The 25,965-nt window shown below is 42.0% G+C and overlaps 3 protein-coding genes across 4 annotated transcripts in view; all 3 read right to left on the bottom strand.

The window, feature by feature from the left end:
• Window positions 1–244: 244 nt before the first annotated feature.
• dok4 (docking protein 4) overlaps window positions 245–25,965 on the bottom strand; it is a 69,208-nt gene continuing 43,487 nt past the window's right edge. Inside the window, exons 3-10 of one of the 2 annotated variants that reach the window (XR_013933074.1) lie at window positions 12,377–12,484; window positions 10,455–10,569; window positions 9,943–10,062; window positions 8,860–9,049; window positions 6,418–6,556; window positions 5,373–5,490; window positions 1,465–3,218; window positions 245–1,407 (exon numbers count right to left, since the gene is read on the bottom strand). Coding sequence is in view for 1 of the 2 variants with exons in the window: in XM_080426904.1 (XP_080283030.1) it covers window positions 3,076–3,218; window positions 5,373–5,490; window positions 6,418–6,556; window positions 8,860–9,049; window positions 9,943–10,062; window positions 10,455–10,569; window positions 12,377–12,484 (933 nt within the window). In the remaining variant the exon portion in view is untranslated. Of the gene's footprint in view, window positions 3,219–5,372; window positions 5,491–6,417; window positions 6,557–8,859; window positions 9,050–9,942; window positions 10,063–10,454; window positions 10,570–12,376; window positions 12,485–25,965 lie in introns of both variants that reach the window. The other variant, XM_080426904.1, reaches the window with a different exon arrangement.
• Window positions 22,299–23,325, bottom strand: LOC308081569 (tRNA-uridine aminocarboxypropyltransferase 2-like; the record flags this gene model as incomplete). Its single annotated transcript, XM_080423189.1, has 1 exon — window positions 22,299–23,325. One exon carries the CDS (start codon window positions 23,323–23,325, stop codon window positions 22,417–22,419), a length of 909 nt encoding a protein of 302 aa, XP_080279315.1. The 3' UTR covers window positions 22,299–22,416.
• On the bottom strand, window positions 23,371–24,220 carry LOC308081473 (ATP synthase subunit g, mitochondrial-like; the record flags this gene model as incomplete). Its single annotated transcript, XM_080423177.1, has 2 exons — window positions 23,371–23,506; window positions 24,147–24,220. Coding segments are annotated over 2 exons (210 nt in total), but the record flags the coding sequence as incomplete, so codon positions are not given.

Here is a 25,965-nt window from a genome sequence, read left to right as displayed (position 1 = left end):
ATAATTAACATCCAAACTTTTAGGTCAGGACCAAAAAGTCACAGTGCATTTCTTTTTGACGGTCGTTGTCTTCTTTCTACAGTACATGGTTCAACTAGAGACATATCACTAATGTAGGTGCCTTTTATCCAGTTATCAACACAGACTGTCCTGCCTTACAGTATACACAATAACTTAATATTGTCCCATAGCAATAATCCAAGTATTAGTGGCACTGCTTTCAGAGGGTGAAAGTTACACAGTCAATAAGTAATGGACTTTATTTCTCTCCAAAACATGCACTTGTTGGTGTAGACAGTGTGGAAATGGGTGAAAACATGTTATCAGTTACAAAGCTACATAGCCTCCTGTGTGTGCTCACACCACCATTGTGATTAAACTACTATCACAAAACATGTACTGTATCTTTCTGGAGCTTTCAAATGAAGCATGAGAAAAACCATCAAATACAGCAATTTGTGTAATTTTTACCGTTCACCGTTTATCTTTAAATGACCCAGAGGATGTTTCCCTTTAACAAAACTGTACAGTACTTTCTTTACAAAAGAAGCCAATGGCACAGGCATCAACAGAGAAGATGTAGGTACAGTAAGCTAAGGCGAAAAAAAACAATTCAAGTTGTGAGAAAATAGGATACTAGATGGGGATTCTGTCTGCCTAGATCTGTCTTTGCTAGATGAAGAATTGTTAGCGGAAATTCACGCTCAGATAGTGTGGACTCACTAGTCCACAACGCTAAGCTACCATCGGGTCGGTCAACATTACATGGTACAAAAATGTGTCAAGTGCATGCATTTTAAATGAATTTGACATGTTCCCTAATAATCCCTTGTCTCACACACACACACACACACACACACACACACACACACACACACACACACACACACACACACACACACACACACACACACACACACACACACACACACACACACACACACACACACACACACACACACACACACGCATACATTCAAGCAATATGAAATAAATAGGCATATGTACAAGTCTTTCAAGAGGGCAGGAAAAGGCAAACGTACAATTATGTACACAAATACATAAACACATCATACAACTCATTGATTAAGCACAACAAAACAATTAGCCCTTTCGCTTTCAAATTACATAAAAACATAAGCCATAAAATGCATGTTGCACAAGTATTCCAGCATTAAATATAATGTCAAATGCAATGTCCCATCATTAAAAAAAGAAAATTTGAAACATATTGCAGCCACTCGTGTCAATAGGTCTGTTTTCATTTTAATTGCCTACCGTAATTAGATGCAAAACTGACACACTTTTCTTTTACTTGAATTCATAACTGCTTTGAGCCTTCACTGATCTAAAATGAATGAGTTGAAATACATTTTTAACCATACTGCGTTATGTACTGTACACACACTCAAACACGTGTGCACGCACGCACGCACGCACGCGCACGCACACGCACACACACACACGCACGCGCACACACGCACACTCATACAGCAATGTGTAACGTGCATCTATATTTGCCCTATGGCATAGGACCTTTGGTGGTGGTTTTCTGCAAGAATGTTTTAAAGTGACTTCCTATGTAAAATAAAAACCCACCACAGTGTACTGTCATCCCTCATAAATGGCAACCAGGCTGAGAAAATGGCATCCCAGTTCCCCTTATGTGTACCGATTCGGTATGTCTATTAACTCTTATACAATCCCTCCACTCCTCCCCTCGTGTCTATCATCCACCTCCACCCTCTCACCTCACAAAAAAATTATACATGGCTATTTTCAAAGCCAGTGTTAAGGTCAGGCTGTCTTGATAAAATAATAGAGGTTCTTTTGTTTCATGATACAAGTACAGGCACATTCCACACATATTCACTTGCGCGTGCATGATTCCACACACACACACACGCACGCACGCACACACGCACAAGTTCAAGGATAAACCCAAGGTCACTGGTGGGAAGGAGGCCATGTGAGGGATGGTTGAGGTTATGACGGTTGGAGGCTGTCATTCATGCTGGGGTGGTGTCAGAATGATTTGGGAAGGCGGGGTCTCTTTTTACTCCTCCCCTTCCCCTGCCCCACCCCATTAAGACCCTAAGAAAAGAAAATGGCTGAGGCCGGTATGAGAGTATAGCTGAAGATACAAATGTATTGTGGCTATAGGTGCTGGAGAGAGGTACATATAGTGAAAAAGTCTGAAATCAGAAGCTAACGTCTGGTCAATAACAGGGACCGATCAGGAGGAAAGGGGTCCTATTACTAAAGTTAACAATCCACAGCTTGGAACAGTTCGGAGCCTCAGTCCAGATACAGCACACTGGTCCATTTGTTGAAAAAGTCAAAGCATTTATCAGTCAAATCAAAGGCATCTATCAAGATGACATGTGTTATCAAATGTTCTTAATGAGAAGGTTAGCCGGCACTGATGTACAGAAAACTCCCCCGTTTTGGGAATGTTTTGGTGCAGGTCCTATAAGTCCAATGCAGCTAAAGTGCATTGACCGCACAGCTCCAGGTGGGGCCGTGCCAGTCTTTGGCCCATGCATAGACAGAGGAGAGAGGGGCACCATGCAGAGCCGTTCCACACCTTTAACCTGGCAAGAAAAACTCCAGCAACCAGCATGCTGAGCCTACAATAATTATGAGGTTTCTGCTCTACCGTCCAACTGTGGGAACTGCAGCCTTTTGGAGAGCCCCGGTCTCACATCAAAGTCCTCCGGTGACATTTTTTTTCCTCTGACTTTCTTCGTCTGATGCAGAAAAATGTTCTGTTGGTCCATTGTTAGACCCGCCAATACCACAGTTGTGGTTGTTCATAGGTTGAGACATGTAAGGAAAATAATTTAAGGTGTTGATGGAGACATTATTTAAGTTTAGGGTTTGTGTGTGTGTGTGTGTGTGTGTGTGTGTGTGTGTGTGTGTGTGTGTGTGTGTGTGTGTGTGTGTGTGTGTTTGCGCATGTGCGCGTGCAGTTGCGTTTTCTGTGTGCTCAAGTTCTGCATGTGCTCCCATGGTTACGTCTTGTTGTCTGCTTTTGTGTACATCACTGGCCGTGTCCTGTTCAGTGTGCGTTTGTCACTGCCCCGGGTAGGTGGGGTAGTGTGCCGGGGAATGTGTGTGTGACTGGGGCTGTGAGTGTGTGTGTGCCATCACAGGCAGGGTGGAGTGGTGGTCGGGTGGCAGGCGGGTGGAGAAGAGGTCAGCCTCTGCAGAATCACCTAGAAAGCCACAGTAAATAGAGTACCAAGAAAACAATTAAGTGCATCAAATCTAGCATATGTCTCAATAAAATATTATATAAAAAACCTTCTGTGCATGTGGACAAGCAAACAGCATACTATATCTATATAACACACATAGCATATGGGAATAGGTATCCAATAGCTACTGTACATCTTGATAACATAAATAGCATCTAAATAGGCAACACAGCATACAGTGGTACAAAGCTGTTAGCTTAAAGGACACAACGTGGCCCACATGGCTGTCGTAGCACAATGATGAGGCACATAAAGACCGATAAATGCACACATTGTAAAATGACAATGTTGCAAAGTAAAAGTGCAAAGTGATACTATACGTCTACTCTAGTGCAGCACAATGTTTATTTTTTTTAGCAGTTATAAAGTAGTTCCACAAAGCCAGCCTGAATCTTACAATCTCTTTAGTAGTTTTTGCAGGAAATCATTCACTGAGAATCAATTGAGCCTGGCAGCTGTGAGAAAACACCAGTGTATCCTTCAAGAATTCAATACTGAACAAGTGGCATTATGGCTAGTTAACCCAATACAGAATGTAGTGTGAATGGCTACGTACTATGATACATTTTGTTATTATGATACATTTCCATTAAATGAATTTAATGACAATTTATCACCAGTTGGGTGAGGTCTTATTTCACTGTAACAGTGAACACACTCAGTGACTGCTTCTTTTGATGTCCAAGCATGCCTGACCAGATGTTAATGCCAGTCATTAAACATTTATTGATCACCGGGCTTTATTATAAGCCGAATTCACTAGAACATGTATAGATTTGTAAAGTATTTCAAAATATACAAAATTAAAAAAATAAATTATCAAATATTTTCTTAGCCACGTTTTATATATTTAAAAAAAAGTTCATGGATATCAAGTTCAGGATTCAGATCTACTGTAGACTTACAGGGGATCTACACAGGCACTGTCACGTCAGATCAACGTAAGCATCACAGCTGAATGTATTTAGCAATCTACGCAGGTTGCGACTACAGCAAAGAAAAGTCTTATAATTTGCCAATTAAATTGAGATTCCTGGGCATAAGTAGTGGCAGTAATCCCAAAAGGTGTGGAGTCTGCTGCAAATGTAAGATGTAGAGGTCAAATGAGTAATAGGACTGGTATGGCCAAATGTTTAAGATATGCACATTTTTGTTGCTCTTTCAAATTCATCTTGCCACTCAATTAGGAAACTGAAATATTGCTGCAGATGGCCAAAATGAAGAGATCACATTGTTTAACATAATTATGCATGGACTTCTTTAATATGAACATGTATTTACATAGCAATCAATGCATTTCCATGCTTCACTGACGCACAGCAGTGGGGTAAAATACAAATAGGCATGAAGCTTAAAAAGAACCGAGCAGCAGAAAATCACTTGTGTGTTACAGTACGTCCATCTGTCGCACAGTATGAGCCTGGTGGAGATTGAAGCATTGAATAAAATCTGCATGTCCCTCACTCTCTGCACAAGAGTGTTATAAAAACACATAAAAAAAAAACTTGCCTTTGTAGATCTCCCATTGGGTTAAAATTAAAAGCATGCCGTGTTGCATTGGAATTATATTACATTACCTTTGGGGACATTTTTACATTTTACCTTCAGCTACTCAGCAAACAACTCATTTACTTTGTTAGCATTCTTAACTCATTGATACCTGGAAGGCATCTGTGTCACTTTAGATGTCTTTGGCTATTCAAAAATAGCAGATATACAAGCTCATAGCGCGGCACCGAGTGCCGCGCTATGAGCTTGTAGATCTGCTATTTTTGAAAAATCTTGAAAACATTCTCTTTTTATTTAAAAAGAAATGTTATGATTTAGATTTTTTTAAAGAATTGCCTCAGGTCTTAATGGGTTAAATGTAGCTACAGTACAGTAGATGGCAGAATAAGTAAAGAAGAAGCTTATTACTGCAGGCCAATATGCTAGCCACAGCTAGCAGCACGGCTAGCTCAGTTTCAAGGTTTAATGCTGACAATATACCCTGAAGTCTTTCTGAGAGAAGTTGAAGGATACAGGTACACTATAAATGTGACATGAAAACCCCCCCAAAAAGGAAATTACAATTCCAAATGGCAAGGTGCTTCTGTAAAGGTTAACATTTACCATTGCCAGGGTCCATGCCACTCTGGTTGCCTGTGATGTGGTGCCAGAAGGCAGAGCGTGGCAGGATGGCAGTCGGGGTGCAGGGATAGGAGCCTGCCTCAGAGCCTTTAGACATTAGCTAGAATAGAGGCAAAAACAAACAATGTCAGTGGACCAAAACCAGGAATACGATCTGTATTGAATTCAAGTTGACATAGTTTCTAGGTTTGCGTGTGCAGTTCAAGCCGAGCAATCTGAGCCATCATTGATATGCAACGGTTTTATGCCCATATGGAGATCCTGTAGTCGGCGCAAATCGTCGTTTTTACATTACTAAGTGCTATAAATCATTGAGTATTTATGAGCGCTTATAGCTATAATTATGAATGAGTGTTATAAGCAGATCATAGTGCATTATACATTAAGTATGTTTCAATGCATTCTGGACATGGGCTTAGAAGGTGTAATCAAAAAGGGTCTGTGAGTGTCTAGCAATTAAGTATTAAGGATAATTCCTTTTAACAGGTCGTTCATGAAAGTCCTTGCGGTCTTGTTTCCAATGAGAACCTGTGAGCAATTGGGGTTAAGAGTCTTGCTCAGGGACAAATTTCATATCATCGGCACATATGCTGGGATAGCCTGGAATCGAACCTGGGGCAACCAGGGCCAGCTGGTTCCCTAGGCGGGCTCACTAACCACTCAGCTATGGCCGCCCCTGTTATGATAATATATTATAATATATTATATTATGATACATAACCTTATAAGTCATTATAAATTCTTTATAATGTGATATGATTGTTGTTAGAAACCATTATAAATATTTACAGATATATATTTATATGCAGATAATAAGCATTACAACTACATGTGTGCATTTTATGTCAACACATTGTGATAGATGGGTTTCACGGATAGATGGGTTTCATAGAAAGTGTTACCGAATGGAATTCTGTGTACTGTGTCAGTGTGTGTGTGTGTGTGTGTGTGTGTGTGTGTGTGTGTGTGTGTGTGTGTGTGTGCATGCGTGCGTGCGTGCGGGCATGCGTGTTTTAATGTGTCTCACCCTGCTGTTCTTCTCCATCTCCAGTAGGACTTTCTTGTGCTGCTCGGCGATGGCCAGCGTGGAGGAGTGGACCCTCTGGTAGATCTGCTCTCCCTCCCTGGTCTGGAACGTGTAGAGCCCCTCACCACTGTCACACATCCTAAACCACACAACCATAATACAGTCATCACATACACAACTAAACATTTTGTCTTTCTTTTTCCTTTTTTCCCATTTACCCCATTTTGTCCCCTGTCGCTGCCAACCCCCACCGACTCCACGCTGATGGTCTGGGGAGGGTTTAGACCAGCGTTTTTCAAACTGTGGGTCGTGACCCATAAGTGGCTCCCAGCAAAGCGCCAGGTGGGTTGCAGGATTACTACAATAAGTGTGGAGAGAAAAATGCATGCATACAATTCCTCTTCCTACAGATTTTCACTGCACTTAGTCATATTTAATGTTATAATTTGCATTTACGGTTATATCTGTTTGTAAACTGAATGAAAAACTGATTGCACATAAAAAAGAAATCTTACTGAAATACGTGAGATCTTGACATGGCTGTCTGTTTAATTTCATCATTAGTATATTTGAGAACTGCAAAGGGGGAAGAGTATTTCTGAACAATAAACATAGATGCATATTAATTATCTAACTTTTAACATGGTAATGCACTGGTAATTGCACGATTATTTGCATTGTTTTTAGTTAGACTATGAAGTACGTATTTATTGTATTTGCCTTTTAAAGAGTAAGGTAGGATGTACAGTATGTAGGATTGTAGGATGTATGTTTTCGGGCGGTGAAACCGCCCCTATAAGTGAGATTTGGAAAAATGTACATTTTCCTGCGCTGTGATCTGGGCCCAGGAAATTTGTACAATTATCCTGCGCTGTGATTGGCCAATCACAGTCTATTCAGGACTGTGATTGGCCAGTGTCACATGACACATGTGCATAGCCCTATATAAGAAACCATAACTTGAAAAAAACCAAAAATTTGTTTTTTTCAAGTTATGGTTTCGTCCATCATAAAGAGTGTTTCAATAAATGTATTTATCTTTTGTACATGATTGGTTGACTCCATTCAGTATTGTGATTAGCTAGCAAGACACCGCCCACTTCACACAGGGTGTGATTTATTTTTTCTGTTTTGTCTGTATTTTCTGTCTTTAAATGCTGACCCTGGCAGCTGAGATCCAAGATTTCCTATGCATTTGTGCAAATGGCAAATAAAGTCTATTCTATTCTAATGAGAATTCATTTCTTAATGTACTGCACAAAATATTGGCGAATCCTGTCAGTGTCAAAAGTACCTCCACAGGTGGGCACGGCAAGACAGTTTGGAATCCCTGTATATCTCCTCCGATACTCATGGAGTCACCAGCTGTTTCTTTTCAGTGAGGAGTTTAACCGGGGAGAACGTAACTCATGCAGCCTCCCACCCTATTACATAGCCAATTGTGTTCGTTGAAATGCCTGGCCGAGCAGGAGGCACCGCTGCTGAGAATCGAACGCAGGTCATTACAGTGCAATAATTGCAGATATTTTCGTATGGATTTGTTTTGTAGATCAATCAATAATGCTATCTACAACTGTGAATGTCTTGAATCTATTAGTTGCCATACTAATGGTAATATTTCAGGCGGAATGATCATCACTGGTTTTCAATATTGATCTGTCAATAATTCCCAGTATAGATTGGGACAATAGTGTAGTACATCTATGCACCGCTAGATGGCAGTATGTATCTGAACTCCCACTCACAGTGCTGCATGTTGACTATCTGCTGCCAGCCATTCTTTCTTTCTCTCTTTCTCTCTTTCTCTCTTTCTCTCTCTCTCTCTCTCTCTCTCTCTCTCTCTCTCTCTCTCTCTCTCTCTCTCTCTCTCTCTCTCTCTCTCACTCAAACACATACACACACTTACACACACACAAACCATTATCTGCGTGCTGACCCAATCATACATCCTCAGGTTTTATCAAAGAGAGGCAGATAAGAGAGGCCTGGCCTTAGCATTGATTCACCTTCTAATCTATTCAATCAATCTCAGTGGAGCTAGGCCCAACAGCAGATATGTCCCTCCGTGAGTGCACGAGCATGAGCGTGCATGAGACTCTCCGCATGTGTTGCATGTGTGTATTTGAGTGCAGCCTTGCATAAAGTATTGCAATAGTGTTAGATATCTGTTTGTTTAGGAACCAGACATTGTGTTATTGAAACAAATGTTATCTTTGTGCTGGCATGCACGTGTATGCGTGTGTGTGTGTGCGTGTGTGCGTGTGCGTGTGCATGCGTGCGTGTGTGTGTGCGTGTGTGTGTGTGTGCGCTCGTGTACGTGCTTTAGACTGTGTACACTAAAGCTTGTATCGATTTAGTGTCTGCTTGTAATCCTCCGCCCCGCGCTTCTGTCCACCGTCCCTCCCTCCGTCTTTACCCCCCAACCCCACCCTCTCCTCTCACCGTCCAGCCTCGAAGGTGAAGCGGGTGGCGTCGCGTCCGTACCGGCGCAGGGAGCAGAGTGGCCAGGTGACCAGCTTGGTGCGGGGGTTGTGGATGTCCCACAGGTAGATGTTCTCATGGGTGATCTGCATCATGCACTCCCCATAGATGTCCAGGCAGGGGCAAGGCAGCAGGAACACGTTGAAGCGCTCTGAAGTGAAGGAGACGTCAAAAAACTGTTTGTTTGTCGGCATTCTGAGGATCACTCATGTGTGAAGTGTTTTGGGGTGACAAGGACGTTACATCAAGTGTGTGCATGTGATTTTGTGCTGGCTGGTGATATATAGAGGAATGATGCATGCAATTATGTGCACTAATGGGTACACACACAGAGAGAGAGAGAGAGAGAGAGAGAGAGAGAGAGAGAGAGAGAGAGAGAGAGAAAGAAGGGGGGATGACATATTTAAAGGAAAGACCAACATAAAGTGTCTTTGTAAGGTGTTGGACCACCACAAGCAACCAGAATATTTTCAACACAACTTGGCACAGATTGTACAAGTCTCTGGTGTGATGTTTAATACCTTGGCGGGTGATGTGTTAAACATTAGCTAGTTGAGCAGTCTGTGACTGATGCTCCTGCCATCCGTGCCCCACAAATGAACCCTCTTTCATAGCCAATTAAGATCTTTTTCTCTAGCCACCTTGAGCCAAAATCAAGGTCAACTGGGCCTGCTCAGCATTTTCATTAATGCCACACGCATGATAGAATATTAATCGCTTAATTGTATCATGCAGTACACCTGTATGGAAGCATCTGCATTTTTTATATTTCTCCACAAATGTATTCAGTTTTTTTCCCTTTAAATTGTCACCTGTCTAGTACACTGTATACTATACTAAACTTTCCTTTACCTCAGCTAATGTATACATAATTATGTATTAAATGTTACTGATACTGCGTGCGTGCGTGCGTGCGTGCGTGCGTGCGTGCGTGCGTGCGTGCGTGCGTGCGTGCGTGCGTGCGTGTGTGCGTGTGCGTATGTCTGTGTGTGTGTGCGTGTGTGCGTGCGTGTGTGTGTGTGTGCGTGCACTCATGAGCATTACCTGTGTGTTCACACTGCACCCCAGCAGCCAGGAGGTCAGGCTCTCCCATGCTGATGTCATTGAGGCGGGTCCCCAGGCACTCGATTGACAGTGTCTTGAACCATTCCTCTGCCTCCAGCTCTGAGGTGGGAGGGAATCACAGAGAGTTGTCTAAATCAGTGGTTCAAAGTGGGGTCTGTGGACCCCCAGGGGTCCCTGAGGGGGTTCCAGGGGGTCCCCAGCAAAATGTGGGGACAAATTTAAGCACTGTTCTAAATGACACCTAGCGTCAAAGCTTGAGTGTAGACACAAAATAGAAATCATCATGATTCATTATTAATCATTAATAGATAATAGTTCCCTTTTGGGCACTGAGACACATTTATTTAAATCTGAAAATGAATGAACACTGAATCTACATTACTAACGTCATACACTTTGACATAATCAACATCTCATTTAGCTCGCCTGTGTGCGTGTGCGTGTGTGTGTGTGTGTGCATGCATGTGCGTGCGCTTGTGTCCAGACCCTACCTGATTCACAGGTAAAAGTGCGTGATGTGTCGTCTGTAAGCACAATGGCCACCGCTTGTCTTTTGGTATCCCGTGGCAACCGAGTGATATTTTTCACATTGCTTATCTCTGTCACCTAGCCAGAAATAGAAGTAAAAACAAAACAATTATGTTAGTAAACAATTACTGTACATAATAAAGTGTCTGGCATTTGACTTTTTAATGTTAGTAAATTCATCATTTTCTTATCAGCTCGCTAGACTGCCCACACAGAAATTAAATGAGAAGTGACCTTACAGTTGTTTTGTTTTGTTTCCAGAGACAGGTTTCCCCCAGGGGTCTATACTAGGCCCCCTCCTTTTTTCCCTCGACAGACACCAAATCTCATTAAAAAAATGCCGATCTACAAGCTCAAAATGTGTTGCTATGCGACATGTTGTGAGCTTGTAGATATGCTATTTTTGCTAAATGTTCAGCCCAGAACGAGGCGTTCGGGTTCATGTGGTGTCAGAGACGTGTACTGTTGTTCAACATAACTGCAAAAGGTCATTTGTTTGTTGGGTTGAAGGTGTACGATATGTGTGGGCCAGTAGTACTGCAGGTGATTGACCCTGGGTGCGGTGCCAGATAGGCACTTTTGAAGAGTTTTTCTCCTGAAACTCATACAGTATGTGCTCTTCTGGTGAGCAGAGAACACAAAGGCCCACAACAGTGTAGGTTAATATTGAACAAAGTCACAAAGGATTACTGGATGAAGGAGGACAGAATGTGAACAGAGAGAAAAAAGGTGAGGTTAAGGAGAGGTGATCATCACAGATGAAAGAGGGTATGACTAGTACGTGTATGTGTGTACGCGTATGAGTATGTGGGTGTCTGACACAGTGAGTGAGAAAGAGATAAATGTAACCTGTGTGGATTATAGAGAGTGCTAAAGTCATGGTAAACGTGTGTTAGTTTAGAAATAGACAATGTCAGACCCAGTGTGAAGTAAATGGTGCCTCACACCCAGGTGTTGCAAATACATACTGATGATTAAATATCACACAGGCTGCTGTCTCGCCCCCTCTCTAAAATTAGTGTAATTAGTTGCAGCTTTGTATTGCAAACAGTTGCAGCTGTTTATGCCGTACTTATGCATTCAGACATACATGCATACATAACAACACACAAAGGCGGATGTAGATGCGACTGGTACCGCTTAAAAAGTTTACACATACTTAATTGATAACTTAATAAAACATTTTACAGAGTTATATTAACACAGTTTTGAACCTGGATGCGAACAATGCTGCTAACTTAACATTTTGTGCTGACACTTAAATGGCAGCAGGAAAGGCCACTGGGTGATTTTTATGAGCTAAAATCGCTGGCTGCTAGAACGCCTTAACTCAGCCTGCTGTAACCGAGCATCAACGTTAGCGGGACGTTCGTGTGCAAATGTGTGTGCGTACTGTGAGAATCCTGCTTAGGTGCAGCAGTGAAAGGGTGGAATGGAATTTCATTGATTTGGGCTTTCTCTCAATAAACTAGCAGAATGGATTTGAAAATAAAGCACTGACAGTGCTCTGAAAGAAGCGCAGAATAGATCGACAAATGCACTGATTTTCGACATGATTAAAGACATGATGGGTCTAAACTCTTCATAAAAAGTGGATGGGACTTCATATATGTGTGTGTGTGTGTGTGTGTGTGTGTGTGTGTGTGTGTGTGTGTACGTGCTTGTCAGTCAGTTTTTGTGTAAGCTTCTTTGCACAGTTACAGGTAAGAATACCTGTCATATAATGGATTGACCCATGTACGTGCACACACACACACACACACACACACACACACACACACACACACACACACACACACACACACACACACACACACACACACACACACACACACACACACACACACACACACACACACACACACACACACACACACACACACACCTTGGGACAGGCTCTGATGTAGGCTGATTTCTCATCAGGGTATTTCTCCAGCCGACGAGGTCCTTTACTGGATGACTTCTTAAACACCAGCCAGCAGCGCCGATAGATCTGTGATACACACACACACACACACACAGAAATTCAATCCCCCTATTGACCAAAAAACAAACTCGCAAAACCCAACAAATGACGAAATGAGACAATAGAATATAGATACAGCACGGGATGGATGGATAGAGATACAGCAGATGGAAATAGAGTTTCATACGTACGCACGCACGCACGCAGGCACCCGCGCGTACACACACACACACACACACACACAAACACACACAAACACACACGCACACAGATGGATAGTCTCTCGGCTTGTTGTCAGAATCACAGCTTCAGTTGTGTATCAGAATTAAACCTGCTGTTGCCCTGGCAACTACAGACCTTAGACAGCACCTGGATGACATTGTTGGCAGTCACAGGTGTACACACGCGTGCGTGCGGTTGCATGTGCGTACATGCAAGTGTAATGTGATACTGAAGGACAATGTCCCCTAATCACTTTACCTATCCACACACACACACACACACACACACACACACACACACACACACACACACACACACACACACACACACACACACACACACACACACACACACACACACACACACACACACACACACACACACACACACACACACACACACACACACACACACACACACAATTCTCTTTTAAGAACCACACACACTCACTTCACGGGTCTTCACTGAGCCAAAAAAAGAAAGTAGTACATTAGTACAACTAGTTTCGACATCCGTACTATGATTGGATGGGCTTTGTGATGTTCATAAAGCATAAATGTTAACAAGAAACTTTTATTAATAAAATAATTACCTAGACGTTTATCACACACAGAAATTGCCACACACACACAAAAAAGCAAGGATTGCCTCCACATTCGGGTTCCCATTACCACAGTTATAGCCCGTTTAACCAAGCATTCTCCCCCCTACCCGAAGTTTCATTTCCTCCACCTTGTTCTCTGTCCATCTGTTGGCTCATCTTCCGCCTCCTCCGCCTGCTCCACCCCTCTCTCTCTCTCTCTCCCTCTCCCTCTCCCCCTCTCTCTCTCTCTCTCTCTCTCTCTTTAACTTCATTTAGCGTGTCTCACAGCTAGTTTGTCTGCTGTTTGTCTCAGCAGACAAACTAGCTGTGAGACACGCTAAATGAAGTTAAAGAGAGACGAGGTGCAGGAGGCAGACAGGAGGCGCTAATTGGTCCCTTTTTTCCTTGGAACTGTCCTCCATGGGACTAAGTTTAAGACTCATGCTGATATGAAACAAAATGGTGCTAACAGTGAATTCTAATGCTGAAACACTTCGCTTACTGTATTGGCTTGGCTGATATGCTGATACGCTGATGTTTTGTGGTATAAGGATAATTCCTTTTAACAGGACGTTCATGAAAGTCCTTGCGGGCTTGTTTCCAATGAGGGCCTGTGAGCAATTAGGGGTTAAGAGTCTTGCTCAGGGACAAATTTCATTTCATCGACACATATGCTGGCGTGGCCTGGAATCGTACCTGGGGCAACCAAGGCCTCTGGCTCCCTAGGCGGGCTCACTAACCACTCAGCTATGGCCGCCCCTGGTGACCAATGACTTGAGCACAGCAGCTTCATCAAAAGTTACAGCAAAAACAAAAAGTAAAGGTTCACCTTTAAATAAACCCTATCTCCAACCTAAATAGCTGGAGATGGCTGCTCCATGCTTTTATATCTTCCAGACTGGATTATTGCAACTCCCTATTCTCCGGTATTGACCACCAGTCTTCACTCAGGCGCCTGCAGCTGGTGCAAAACGCGGCTGCTCGCCTCCTCACTGGCACAAAAAAGCGAGAGCACATACCCCCAGTTTTAGCTGCTCTGCACTGGCTCCCTGTCAATTTTAGAATAGATTTTAAGCTTCTTTTATTTACTTACATAATCTTTGCACGGCCTGGCCGCTTTATACTTTTGGAGCCCTACACTCCACACAGAGCACTGAGGTCAGCCAACCAGTTGCTCTTTAGAGGTTCACAAAACCGGGCTGAGGAGGAGGGGTGACCGTGCCTTCGCTGCTGCCGCTCCTAGGCTTTGGAACTGCCTGCCCTTCTATATTAGAAGTGGTCATTCTAATGAGGCTTTTAAATCCCTTCTTAAAACACACTTTTATTCTAGCTTTTAATCACACTGAAGTGTCTTGATCTGCTTGTTGTATGTGACGTGTGACTTTGTTGTTGTTGCACTTGCATACTTTCCTGTTGATGTTTTTTGTCTCACCCTGTACAGCACTTTGGTCAATTTCGATTGTTGTAAATGTGCTTTATAAATAAAGTTTGATTTGATTTGATTTGAAATACCATATGTGGATGATTTTGATGAGAAGTGGATGATTTTGATGAGAAGTGGATGATTTTGATGAGAAGTGTTGTGATATGAATTCCAGAACTATCAAAATAACTGCACAATAACAATGGTCAGTGTACCCTTGAGCAGGATACATCATCTCCAACTACCGTGAAGCTGCTTGGAGTTTGTCCAGAGTAGGTGGCACGTATGAGTGGTTGATGTGGGTAGCAAAGTGTTGCTGGAAGCAAGTACACTGTGCCAGCCAACCCTGCATCAATAAAGCTTTAGAGAAGGTTGAATCCAGCACTTATTGCGTTTAGATTTCCTGTTTAAAAGGATGTAGAGGCGGAGAAGTATTGATATTCTAGACATGTTCGATGGAGCTTGGGTCTGTTTGCCTTATTCTTCCACTCTCCCTTGAGACTGAACTAAGCTCTTGTAAACAACAGAAGAAGAGGCGAGAGGAACGGGAGAGAAAGGAGTGTGAGGGTAATGTGTGAGAATTCAGGCACGCATCGTATATTCTGCATAGGATTAAACGTGTCAGGCTCTATCAGAGAGACCCGGTAGACACTCAAATGACAAAACATTCCAAAATAGAAACGGATTTCTGTGCATTTCCTCTACCCTTTACTGAATCTTAAGAGTAGAGAGAATACATTCATAGGAAAACAATTAAAATAGAATAAATGTCTAATGGCTATTGTGATCATGCTGAAACTTGTGTACTTTGTTTGTATTTTCTCTAAGTATGCGAAACTCACTGCTACCTTCAATGTACTGTATACAGTATACAGTAGTATACAGTATATGTATATGTTGTTCATAGCCTCTGCCTTCCAAAGCTTGAGGGCTCTGGATAGACAACCCGGCCTGGCGGTCACAGGGACTTGTGCTCCGAGAAGCACACTTTTCTAGTTATTATTTTATTCTCATTTGTTTGACTCTCACCAATTTCCAGTGGTGGAAAGTAACTAAGTACATTTACTTAAGTACTGTACTTAAGTAAAATTTTGAGGTATTTGTACTTTACTTGAGTATTTCCAATTTCCAATACTTTTACTTCCATTACATCTGAGAGGCAAATATTGTACTTTTACTCCAATACAATTATTTGAAGATATAAATTATTACATAATAAAACATCCATTAACCACTTTAGCTCTATTTTATACCTAGGCTATTTGAAAATTGTCTAACATTTTAGTACTTTTACTTTTGGTACTTTAAGTACATTTTGATGCCAATACTTTTGTACTTTCACTCAAGTACATTTTTAATTCTGGACATTTATTTGTAACAGAGTATTTCTATATTGCAGTATTGGTATACTTTTGCTTAAGTAAAGCATTTGAGTACTTTTTCCACCACTGCCAATTTCCCACCCATGTCTGAGAGATTCATATTCGCACTTTGTATCTTTTGCCTCCACCCACAATTCCTGAAAGCTCAAGCAAAAGGAAGCTGTGCTGTAAAAGCTTAACGTCACATTTTCAGCATGGGGATCTGTCAGAGCCTGTTGCGATGCAGATGTTAACCATGGTCAGGCGATGGTTGTACAGAGAGAAAGGGAGACAGAAAGAGAGAGATGGGGAGAAGGGCGGAGGAAGGTGAAAATGGCAGCGAGATGGGAAGAAAGAGAGGAAGAACAAAAAGGCGTTCTGTCACGGCAGCCATCACATCAGTGTTTTCAGAGGCATTTCCCATAGAGGAAGACACAGGGAGAGATTGCATTTCTCTCTTTCTATGAATTCAGTTGTATCTACTTTCACTCTCAAGTTAGTTCTGTGTTGAATTTGACCGGCACATTGTTCAGAAACGTCACCGGTATCACCCTGTATTGACATGTAGCGTAAATGTAAGAAAAACCTCAAAGAAAAACAACCTCACGTACATGTGTCAGTACCCTGAATCCAGCTATATACTGTATACTGGTACAGTGACAGAAAACATAGCTATGACAACAGAGGTTTAGTTTTGACTCGTCGTTTTGGGAAGGCTGTAAATCAGCAAGCTTGACATGCTCACTTATGATTATCATGAAAAGTACTGTATATTTTATATAGTTTTAATATATCCTACTTTTTGATCCAACATACAGTACCCGGCCGTTGACAATATCACATTATTGTTTCACGCCATTAATTTGCTTTTTTTCCAGGTTACACTTTGGAATGGCCTCTTGACCTCACTCTCACACATCACACCCATTAACACAAGTCATATCATATAAAGCAAACACAGACATGAAAGCAATGGCATTCTCTGTAAAGTCCTCCAACACTTGCTTACTTACCTACAGTACTTACAGCAGAGCCATGGGAGAGGAAAATATTGTACCGTAAATTGAATTACAGGTTGAAGGAACTGGATGTATTACCAAGAAATTGTCTTAGTATGGCACGCACGCGCACGCACGCACAATTTACGGTACAATATTTTCCTCTCCCATGGCTCTGCTGTAAGCACTGTAGCAAGTATGGCTCTGCTGTTTGTATGCAGTATGCACACACACACACACACACACACACATGCATGTTCTGTTTGCATATACTGCATACACACACATGCATAAGCACAAACAAATACCACACCTGGACACACACAAAACATGCACATAATTCACACACACACAAACGAAAGCATTATGCTTAGCAGGTGGAGAATATTGACTTACAATTAGAAAGCCCATTAACTGTCAAATGAGAGAGAGAGAGAGAGAGAGAGAGAGAGAGAGAGAGAGAGAGAGAGAGAGAGAGAGAGAGAGAGAGAGAGAGAGAGAGGGAGGGGGGGTCTCCTGTTCATTTGCACGCTGTGCATGTAGATAGAAAGAAGGTAGGAAAGAAATAAGATAAATAGAGAGATGGGTGATTGAAAGAAATGTCAACAGGGAGTGATAACGAGGCAGAAATGCAGGATGAGCCATGGACAAAAGAGAATAGAACGAGAGTGAAACAGGAGGGGGAATGGAGGGAGGAGAATGGGAGAAGAAGAAGAAAAACCCAGGAGGCTAAAAGAGAAAGGTTAGTGTGGAAAAGGAATGAAAATGAGAAAGGAGAAAGACGTGGCTGGATTGTCAGTAGAGCCTGGATGGATGAGAGAGCAGCAGAAAAGGTAGAAAAGAGAATGGTAGAAAGGAGGAGGAGAAGAGAGAAGCACGTGAAAAACTGTGTGTCAGGTGGTTTAGAAAAAGTGAGACTAACAAAAAGAGGGGATAATTAAGTGTGTGTGTTTATCTGAAAGGCAGGGGGTGAGAGACAAAGAGAGAGGGGGGGATAGAGAGAGAGAGAGAGAGAGAGAGAGAGAGAGAGAGAGAGAGAGAGAGAGAGAGAGAGAGAGAGAGAGAGAGAGAGAGAGAGAGAGAGAGAGAGAGCGTGTGTGTAGAAAACCACAGGTCAGGTAATTCACTCCTGGCTGACTGTTGTTCCCCAGGGGAGCAGTATGTCACCACCCCCTCGCTGCCACGGTAACCACACCATCCTGCTGCCACGGCAACACAATCCTGCTGAGTGCACAGTTTTTCACCCATCTGACATGGACAGAGGAGAGCCGGGGCACGGAAGATGCTACGGTGTGTGTGTGTGTGTGTGTGTGTGTGTGTGCGTGTGAGTGTGCGTGCGTGCGTGTGCGTGTGTGCGTGTGTGTGTGTGTGTGTGTGTGTGTGTACACAGATGGTATACAGTATGTATGTACAAGCAAGCTCCCCAGAGCCAAATCTTGCGTGTGACAATATTCTTGCCATTTAAGTATTTTTCTCCCTTAGGTTTTAACCCATTCAGTCCGGGCGACGCATCTGTGTAATTTTAGATGCCTTTGGCTATTTTGGAAAAATCGTGAAAATGTGTGCAAATCTTTGAATATATATTCTTTAAAGCGAACATTTGTAACTCAAATCTTTGCTTCTGGGGGTCCCTGGAACAACATATTTTACAACTGTTCGCTTTTAAAAATGAAATTAAAATATACATTTAAAGATTTGCACACATTTTCTGGGTTTTCAAAAAATAACAGATATACAAGCTCATAGCTTGTATATGAGCTTGTATATCTGCTATTTTTGAAGAGCCAAACAAATCTAAAATGACACGAGATGCGTCCCCCGGATTGAATGGGTTAAGCAATAATATATTATTAGGAATTACAGCGAGGGAAGGGGCCAGTATACATGTTAGTTTAGGTTTTGGTTAGATTAAATTGCATTACATATTATTATGACAGATTAAAAGGTTCTAACAATCTTCGGCAACCAGCCATTATAGTTTCCAATATCACATGTTGTGCTCGTATTGATTGTACAGGGGATAGTGTGCAGTCATGGGCTGCTCTGTGAATGAAGTTTTGCACCTTTGTGTCAATATATTTGTTGTTCCTACAGTATGTTTTATTTTGTAATGTAAAAAATAACCTCTGACAATAAGGCAACAATACAACAATCTGATGCCTTAACTGTAGGGCATGTTTGGTTCCCTGGCGTATTCTACATTTTAAAAGCATAAACATCTTGCCAGAAGCCAATGTAGTCAGGAAATGCACTGTTTGAAGGTCATCAACTAAACAAATTGGAGCAATGTTGTACACAGTAAAATCCTAAGTGTTAGTAACTCCAAGAGTGCACAAATGTAACCACATGGGTAGATGTAGACGTAGAGGTAGACGTTAGATTTGTACACTTTTTGGGCGGTGAAACCGCCCCTATAAGTGAGATTTGGAAAAATGTACAAATATCTTGGGCAGTGAAACCGCCCCTGAAAGTGAGGTTTGGAAATTTGTATAATTATCCTGCGCTGTGATTGGCCAATCACAGTCTATTCAGGACTGTGATTGGCCAGTGTCACATGACACATGTGCATAGCCCTATATAAGAAACCATAACTTGAAAAAAAACAATACATTTGTTTTTTCAAGTTATGGTTTCGTCCATCATAAAGAGTGTTTCAATAAATGTATTTATTTTTTGTACATGATTGGTTGACTCCATTCAGTATTGTGATTAGCTAGCAAGACACCGCCCACTTCACACAGGGTGTGATTTTTTTTGAGTTCTTTGACTATTCAAAAATAGTAGATATACAAGCTCATAGTGCGGCACCGAGTGCCGCGCTACAAGCTTGTAGATCTGCTATTATTTGGGGGAAAATGTGCGCAAATCTTTGAATATGTATATATTTTTTTAAGCGAACATTTTTAACTCAAATCTTTGCTTCTGGGGGTCCCTGGAATAAAAAAACACTTCGAGATGGGGGTCCGCGGCCAAATACATATAATTTTGGCGGTCCTTGAGAACCACTGATGTAGAAACATACGTTTTTTAAAAAACTGTAGGATTTACAAATGTTTGCTTTAAAATATATATACATAAGTACTGTATATTCAAAGATTTGCACAAATTGTCAAGATTTTTCAAAAAAATTGCCAAAGATATCAAAAAATGTGGCATAACAACAATTGCTACAGTATGTTGCATTTCTCATGCACTTATTTATTCAGGAAAGATCTGATAAGCACATGGGCTCACAGTCTACCGTTTGGCACTAAACAGCTCCACGGCTTGGAAAGTACTGTAAGTAAGTGTCTTGTTCGAGGGCACATCAATAGATGAGCATTACCCACTTCTATTGCCTCTGGCTTACTGCTGCTTGCTTCCCAGGCAGCACTTAGGATAGGGCTTGCATTATCAAAGCCTCCAGAGTAACTGCTGACGTTCCTTAGAGATGCCGCCTCTCTGTAATGATGTAGGGTACCTTTCTGGGCATTGACTTTGGATCCCTCATCTTCTAGGAGGCAAGGTCAATGGTAACAGCCACTGATATAGTGACTTCAAGTGATCATTTTGTGTATCATCTATCATCTATGATGACGTAAAAGACAATCTCAGATGTCATTTTATCTGCAATAGATGCAAATTGAGACCATAACATTATCTGTTTATTGAGAAGGAAGCTGGCTTATGATCAATACTGTTGCTTGAGCACCCATGCCTTGTATAATCAGTAATCACCCTGCACAATCTTTTAACTCTCTGCAGGTTGCTTTTTATTATCTTAAGCTGGCTTTAAACTCAGACAAAACCAATGCCATGCTTTTCTACAGCCAGTGTCTACACCTCTGATGTGAAGTGTTTTGAGCAGTTGTTTTATGAATACCTAGGAGCCTGGCTGGACAAAAAGCTTACTTAAAAAATACAAGATGGCAAGATTCTGATTTTTTTGTATTGTATTTACAGAGCACAATTAAAACGACCACTTTGCTTGCTGTACAAGTAAAAGCACAAAACAAAACAGCTGAAAATTAAAATGTTTAAAGAAAAACATTTCTGTTCAGTGGAAACCTTGTATCACCATAATTCTACATTTATTTTTTTTGTAAATGAATGGGCTACTTCGTCATCGTCACACTATACAGTAGTGTCAAACTAAAGTTGCAAAAATAGCAGAGCTACAAGCGTTGCATAGTGACACGTTGTGCACTTGTAGATCGGCAACCTTTGCTATATTGGAAGTGTGTACTGTATGTGTGGGTTTTCGAAATATTGAACCAATGAAAAGTATTAACAAGAGCTTGTGACTAAATAATAACTAGATTGGATCCGTTGAAACACAGGTTCTTTTTTTCCTGAAAATTTATGCTTTTGGACATACAAGGTTTCCACCTGACAGTTTCCCTACAATCCATCTTCCTCTGAAGTTCAAAGTTTAACCACTTAAACTCCATACATTGTTGAGCGGAGTGCCTCAGGACTCTATACTAGTGTATTTTCTGTTTTCGTTTTTTTCCAGCGAACATCTTCCCCAGAATACGGATGCTGGGGTTTAAGTGGTTAAAGGTCCCTTAGACACCGTGACGAATAATAAACAATGCATCACAAATAGTTTACATCAAAGTATTCATTCAGTCTCATTCATACAAGTGCTTTTATTCACGGTAAGACAGGCTTACATGGATGAAGACACGGGCCCTCCTGTCAACTCGCTCTGATGTCAAAGATGAATCAATAAATCATCAGTTTTAAGTTCAAGAGTGTCCCTGTCATTCTAAACAAACTCAGTGTGAATAATACATACTCTGTACAAAAGAATAATTCTTTTGTACAGAGTATGTAAAAACTAAACTTTTGTTTTGAAAAATAATCGCGTCGCTTCATCGCCTCGTTACATTTGCGTTCAGTGTACTGTGGAGGTTTTCATGACACAAACGGTAATTTAAATTGAAGGAGCACTTCACCCACTTTCAACCATGTCTTCGTACACAGTAACTGGTCTTCACTAATATAAGATGCCACTATTTTGGTCTACTCACTCTGTCTCTCATTGGTGGGTATGGACAGTTAAGAAACCTGCCAACTAGTGACATCACCGATAGATAATAGAAAGAGATAATAGAAACTACAGCCTTTCTCTTCCTCGAAAGTTAACAATCTGAAATAGAAGCCATAGTTCGTTCATTGATAAAAACGATATATATATATTGTCTAAAATTACCAAACCTGTCTACCGATTATGTCACTGGAAGGCAGGCCCTCGAACAAAGTTTTTTTTATGGCTACCGGTTTCCCTCGCTTCATCGTACGACCATATGTAGGGCTATTTTCGGCGAGCCCACCAGAAGGGCTAATAAAGCCTTTGTTTTTTTCCAGGAGCAGTCGATCATTCGCATTCATCTGGCACAAATGTTTTCTGTCACCAGTTTCTCCATCCTTTTGATCTTGCGTTTGTTTTTGGACATGGGCTTGTCGTACAGGCCATTCCTCAGCAGATGCTCCTTGCTGTGATGAACCTGAGCTCCGTGCTGGAGCTGGAAGGAGCACAGAGCTCGCAACGGCTTCAACAGAACCTCTTGGATGTATTGGTTGTGTTCTAAGATGGACAGACAGACGGCAGCACACTCCAGTGTGGACAGACACATGTTGGTGGGTTGAGTTCTGATCACGTACTGACTGCACTCCACCTTACTGAGCTGCACCTGTTTAGGTAGGTGTAGGAGGGTGTTCCTCAGGAACATGTCTTTAGCCTGGCTCCAGGTGCCATCTATGATGATGACGTTATAATGTGTCCCGCTGGGTTCTGGCTCTTCTGGTCCTCTGTGGTCGTGGACCAGCTCCTCCAGGTTCTGGGCGCCGGGGCCTGGGTACAGGATCAACGTTCTGCTGTCCTGACAGACTGCAGCCAGATCTGGATGTCTTTCTTCGCTGAATCTTCTTCCCACCAAGACGTTGCATTTCCCTGGTGGCAGACAGGCAGCAAGCAGAGGAACTGTGCGAAGAACTCTGCTCTCCTCTGCTGGGTGCTGCACTATGTACAGACATGTGGAAACCTCCAATGGATGCAGAGGCAGGAAGGGACACAGACACACCTTCTGAGGACGTCGGCATCGTAAACACGTCGGCCGTCTTTCACAAACTTCCACCGGCAGCGCGGCCAGATCTCCAAACGCGCCTGTTTCCGTTTCTGCGTCTTCCGAGGACGAATGTCCACCATTTAGATCTTCACGTTCACCCAGAGAAACCGATAAAGTCTTATTGTTTGTATTAATAACATTATTGACGTCAGAATGCTCCTGTTCCATCATAAAAAAAGTTTTTCTTCCAGTGATTAATTATGGTGGTGTACTTTATATGTACTTTATATCTATATTGGAGCACTCTCCAAAATAGAACCACATCAACACTTCAGTGGCCACCAGTCCATTCCTTAATGCATCCTTCACTGTACTCTGTCCAAGACGGCATTGAAACACTGATAATCGGCTGATTGTTTAGAACCGGGCTCAAGAGCCACTGAGAGGCCTAGCTGGTTTGTACGGCCAGCCAGTCGTTCGAGCGTCGCTGAGTGCACTGGGTTGTCTGACGATCTAATCCTGCTTGGGTCAATGTTGGTCACTCTGGAAGGGTTAAAGACTGAGTCTAGTGCCGATGATGAGAGTATTATTACTGGTTTCTCCTCGATGCTTCTCTCTCTGTAGGTAGCAAAGTATCTCGGAATCTCTTTGGGACATGCCCTTCTGAGAGGTTTCGAGCCTCTCTTTATAATACTGGCTTGCGGTCCTGACATCACTATGATGATGTCAGATAGTGTCAGACGTCTCCATATATGGAGCTGCCGATTAGTTAGTTAGTTAGTTATGGCCAAATATGGGATCAAGACGTCAGCCCTGGACGTGATGGTTATGTCTATACATGGAGTTTCTGGGAAGGGTTCGCTGATGTCAGACTCCGTACATATGGCACGTTTGGGTCTCTATGACGACTTTGCAGGTCTATTGTCTCCATCTATAGGGATCTCCATATATAGGCTATTGTTTCTAAGTATGCCCTGAATGTTCGTAACAGCCGCCCCACGGTTTTCCCATGGAAAAACGTAAACATTTCAAGAACATTCCTGGCATACGAGCTCTTGACGAGACCCTGTGCACTCTCAATGGCTTTGGGGATCTCAGAAGGAGAAGGAGGAACCAGTTCAGTATGTTGTCAAACCTGTTACACAAGGCTGTTTAATTCCGTATGACAGGGCAGGTCTGACTTCATTAATCCCATCGTAGAAGGCTTCATTGGCACATCTTCCTTTATAAAGCTATCATTGTAAATGTTATAATGTGAATAGTTTATATGAATATGTCATATGTCATATGTATGTCATATGTCATAGATAGGTCATAGATGACTCACATCATAGACTGGCCACCTGAAGTCCAAGATGTGAGCCACGCTGGTTTTAGATCCCATCTAGTTATTTGGAAATCAAGATCCGCTACCAGAACCTACAAGCATGTTTTTTATGGGAGCACTTCCTCTCTTTGGGTGATTTTAAAAGTTTACTTCTGTGGCTGTTTTGCTTGTGTTGTGTACTTTGTGTAATGAGTTTGTTTGTTTGTTTGCTTTTGTTTTGTTTTGTATCCATTGTAAAAGAGATAACGATCTCAATAGGATTCACCTTGTTAAATAAAGGGGGGAAAATTCTGATGTACCTTGCATTTGGTTGGACTGCTTCAGTTTAGATGCCTGATGATTTTGGGCCTCATGCTGTAGTGGTAGCGGCAATGGTTTGTATTCAAAGGTTTCTTGGTTTGATTCAGACTAGGGGAACAAACTTTTGCTTACAGATAGGTAATTAATAATCTTTAAGGTTAGCTACAATAGACAGTATAAGTTTAGGGCAATGTGTCGCAATGTGTAGCAATTATTTCACATCAAACTCTTATTTCACATCAAACTCTTATTTCACATTAAACTCTTATTTCACATCAAACTCTTATTTTAGTGATGCCTCATTCGTACAGATTGATGATTTTATTTGTGCTGAAACATCAACCTTGTTTCGCTTAATGACCTCATAATAATCGCGCTCTGCATGTGTACATGTACTCATTACACAAACAGCAGTTTAAAGAGGTGGTGCCATGGTTTTGCACTTTTTCTGTTTTTCATGTGTCTATGAGGTTGATAGAACTTCATTAAGCCCCCTGGTGGTGTTTTTATGGTGTTTTATGTCTTCTCTGACTATTTGGAGTTTCTACCTGGAGGCTGAAACCTTGAGGGTCAAACGTGCCAACAGCGCTTTAGTGACATAGTAAAAACATACCCTCCCCCTCATTATCATAACACAACAGGTGTGGGTATGAGGAGGAAGAGGGACTAGGACAGGTGGGTGGTGCTAAGGTGGTGGAGGAGGTGCTAAGGTGAGAACCAGGTATACTTAATGAACTGGAGGCGTGTCAACATAAAAACATAATTTTAACAATTTCTGTACACTTTTTTGAAAAAAATCTTCCTCCTAGTATAACCATAATACCTGATGATTATGTTTTAGGGGGGGGGGGGGATCACTGAAAATCACGGCACCCCGTCTTTAAATTAATGTGAAGGTCCGGTGTGTACGAACCTTTAGAATGGGGGATAGCCTGGACCTGGACCTGGGTTGGAAAATGCATACGAACACCAAGGTGTCCTCAGAAAGTTTTTCAATAAGTAGAACTCCTAAGAGCATAATAGGCTCTATGCACAGTAGCCATATCGGAAAGAATTTGGGTCTCTTCCTTAAGGCAGCTCTTCACCGCACCGATTTCGGGCCGATTCAGCGTTGAGAGGTGTTGGAAAGCGTCTGCTACCGACAAATTGTTGTCGGATAGCTTCGTTCCGTCGGGTCGGGACCTCTATCGACCCGTCAATGAGATCCTGAACTTGCTCGGTCGGTCCCGACTAGACTAGTG

The sequence above is a fragment of the Gymnoscopelus braueri genome, assembly GCF_963280865.1.
Source record: "Gymnoscopelus braueri genome assembly, chromosome: 1".
NCBI classification, from domain to species: Eukaryota; Metazoa; Chordata; class Actinopteri; order Myctophiformes; family Myctophidae; genus Gymnoscopelus; species Gymnoscopelus braueri.
The sequence above is the reverse complement of the archived record's forward strand: the minus strand, read 5'-3'. Positions and strand labels throughout refer to the sequence as shown.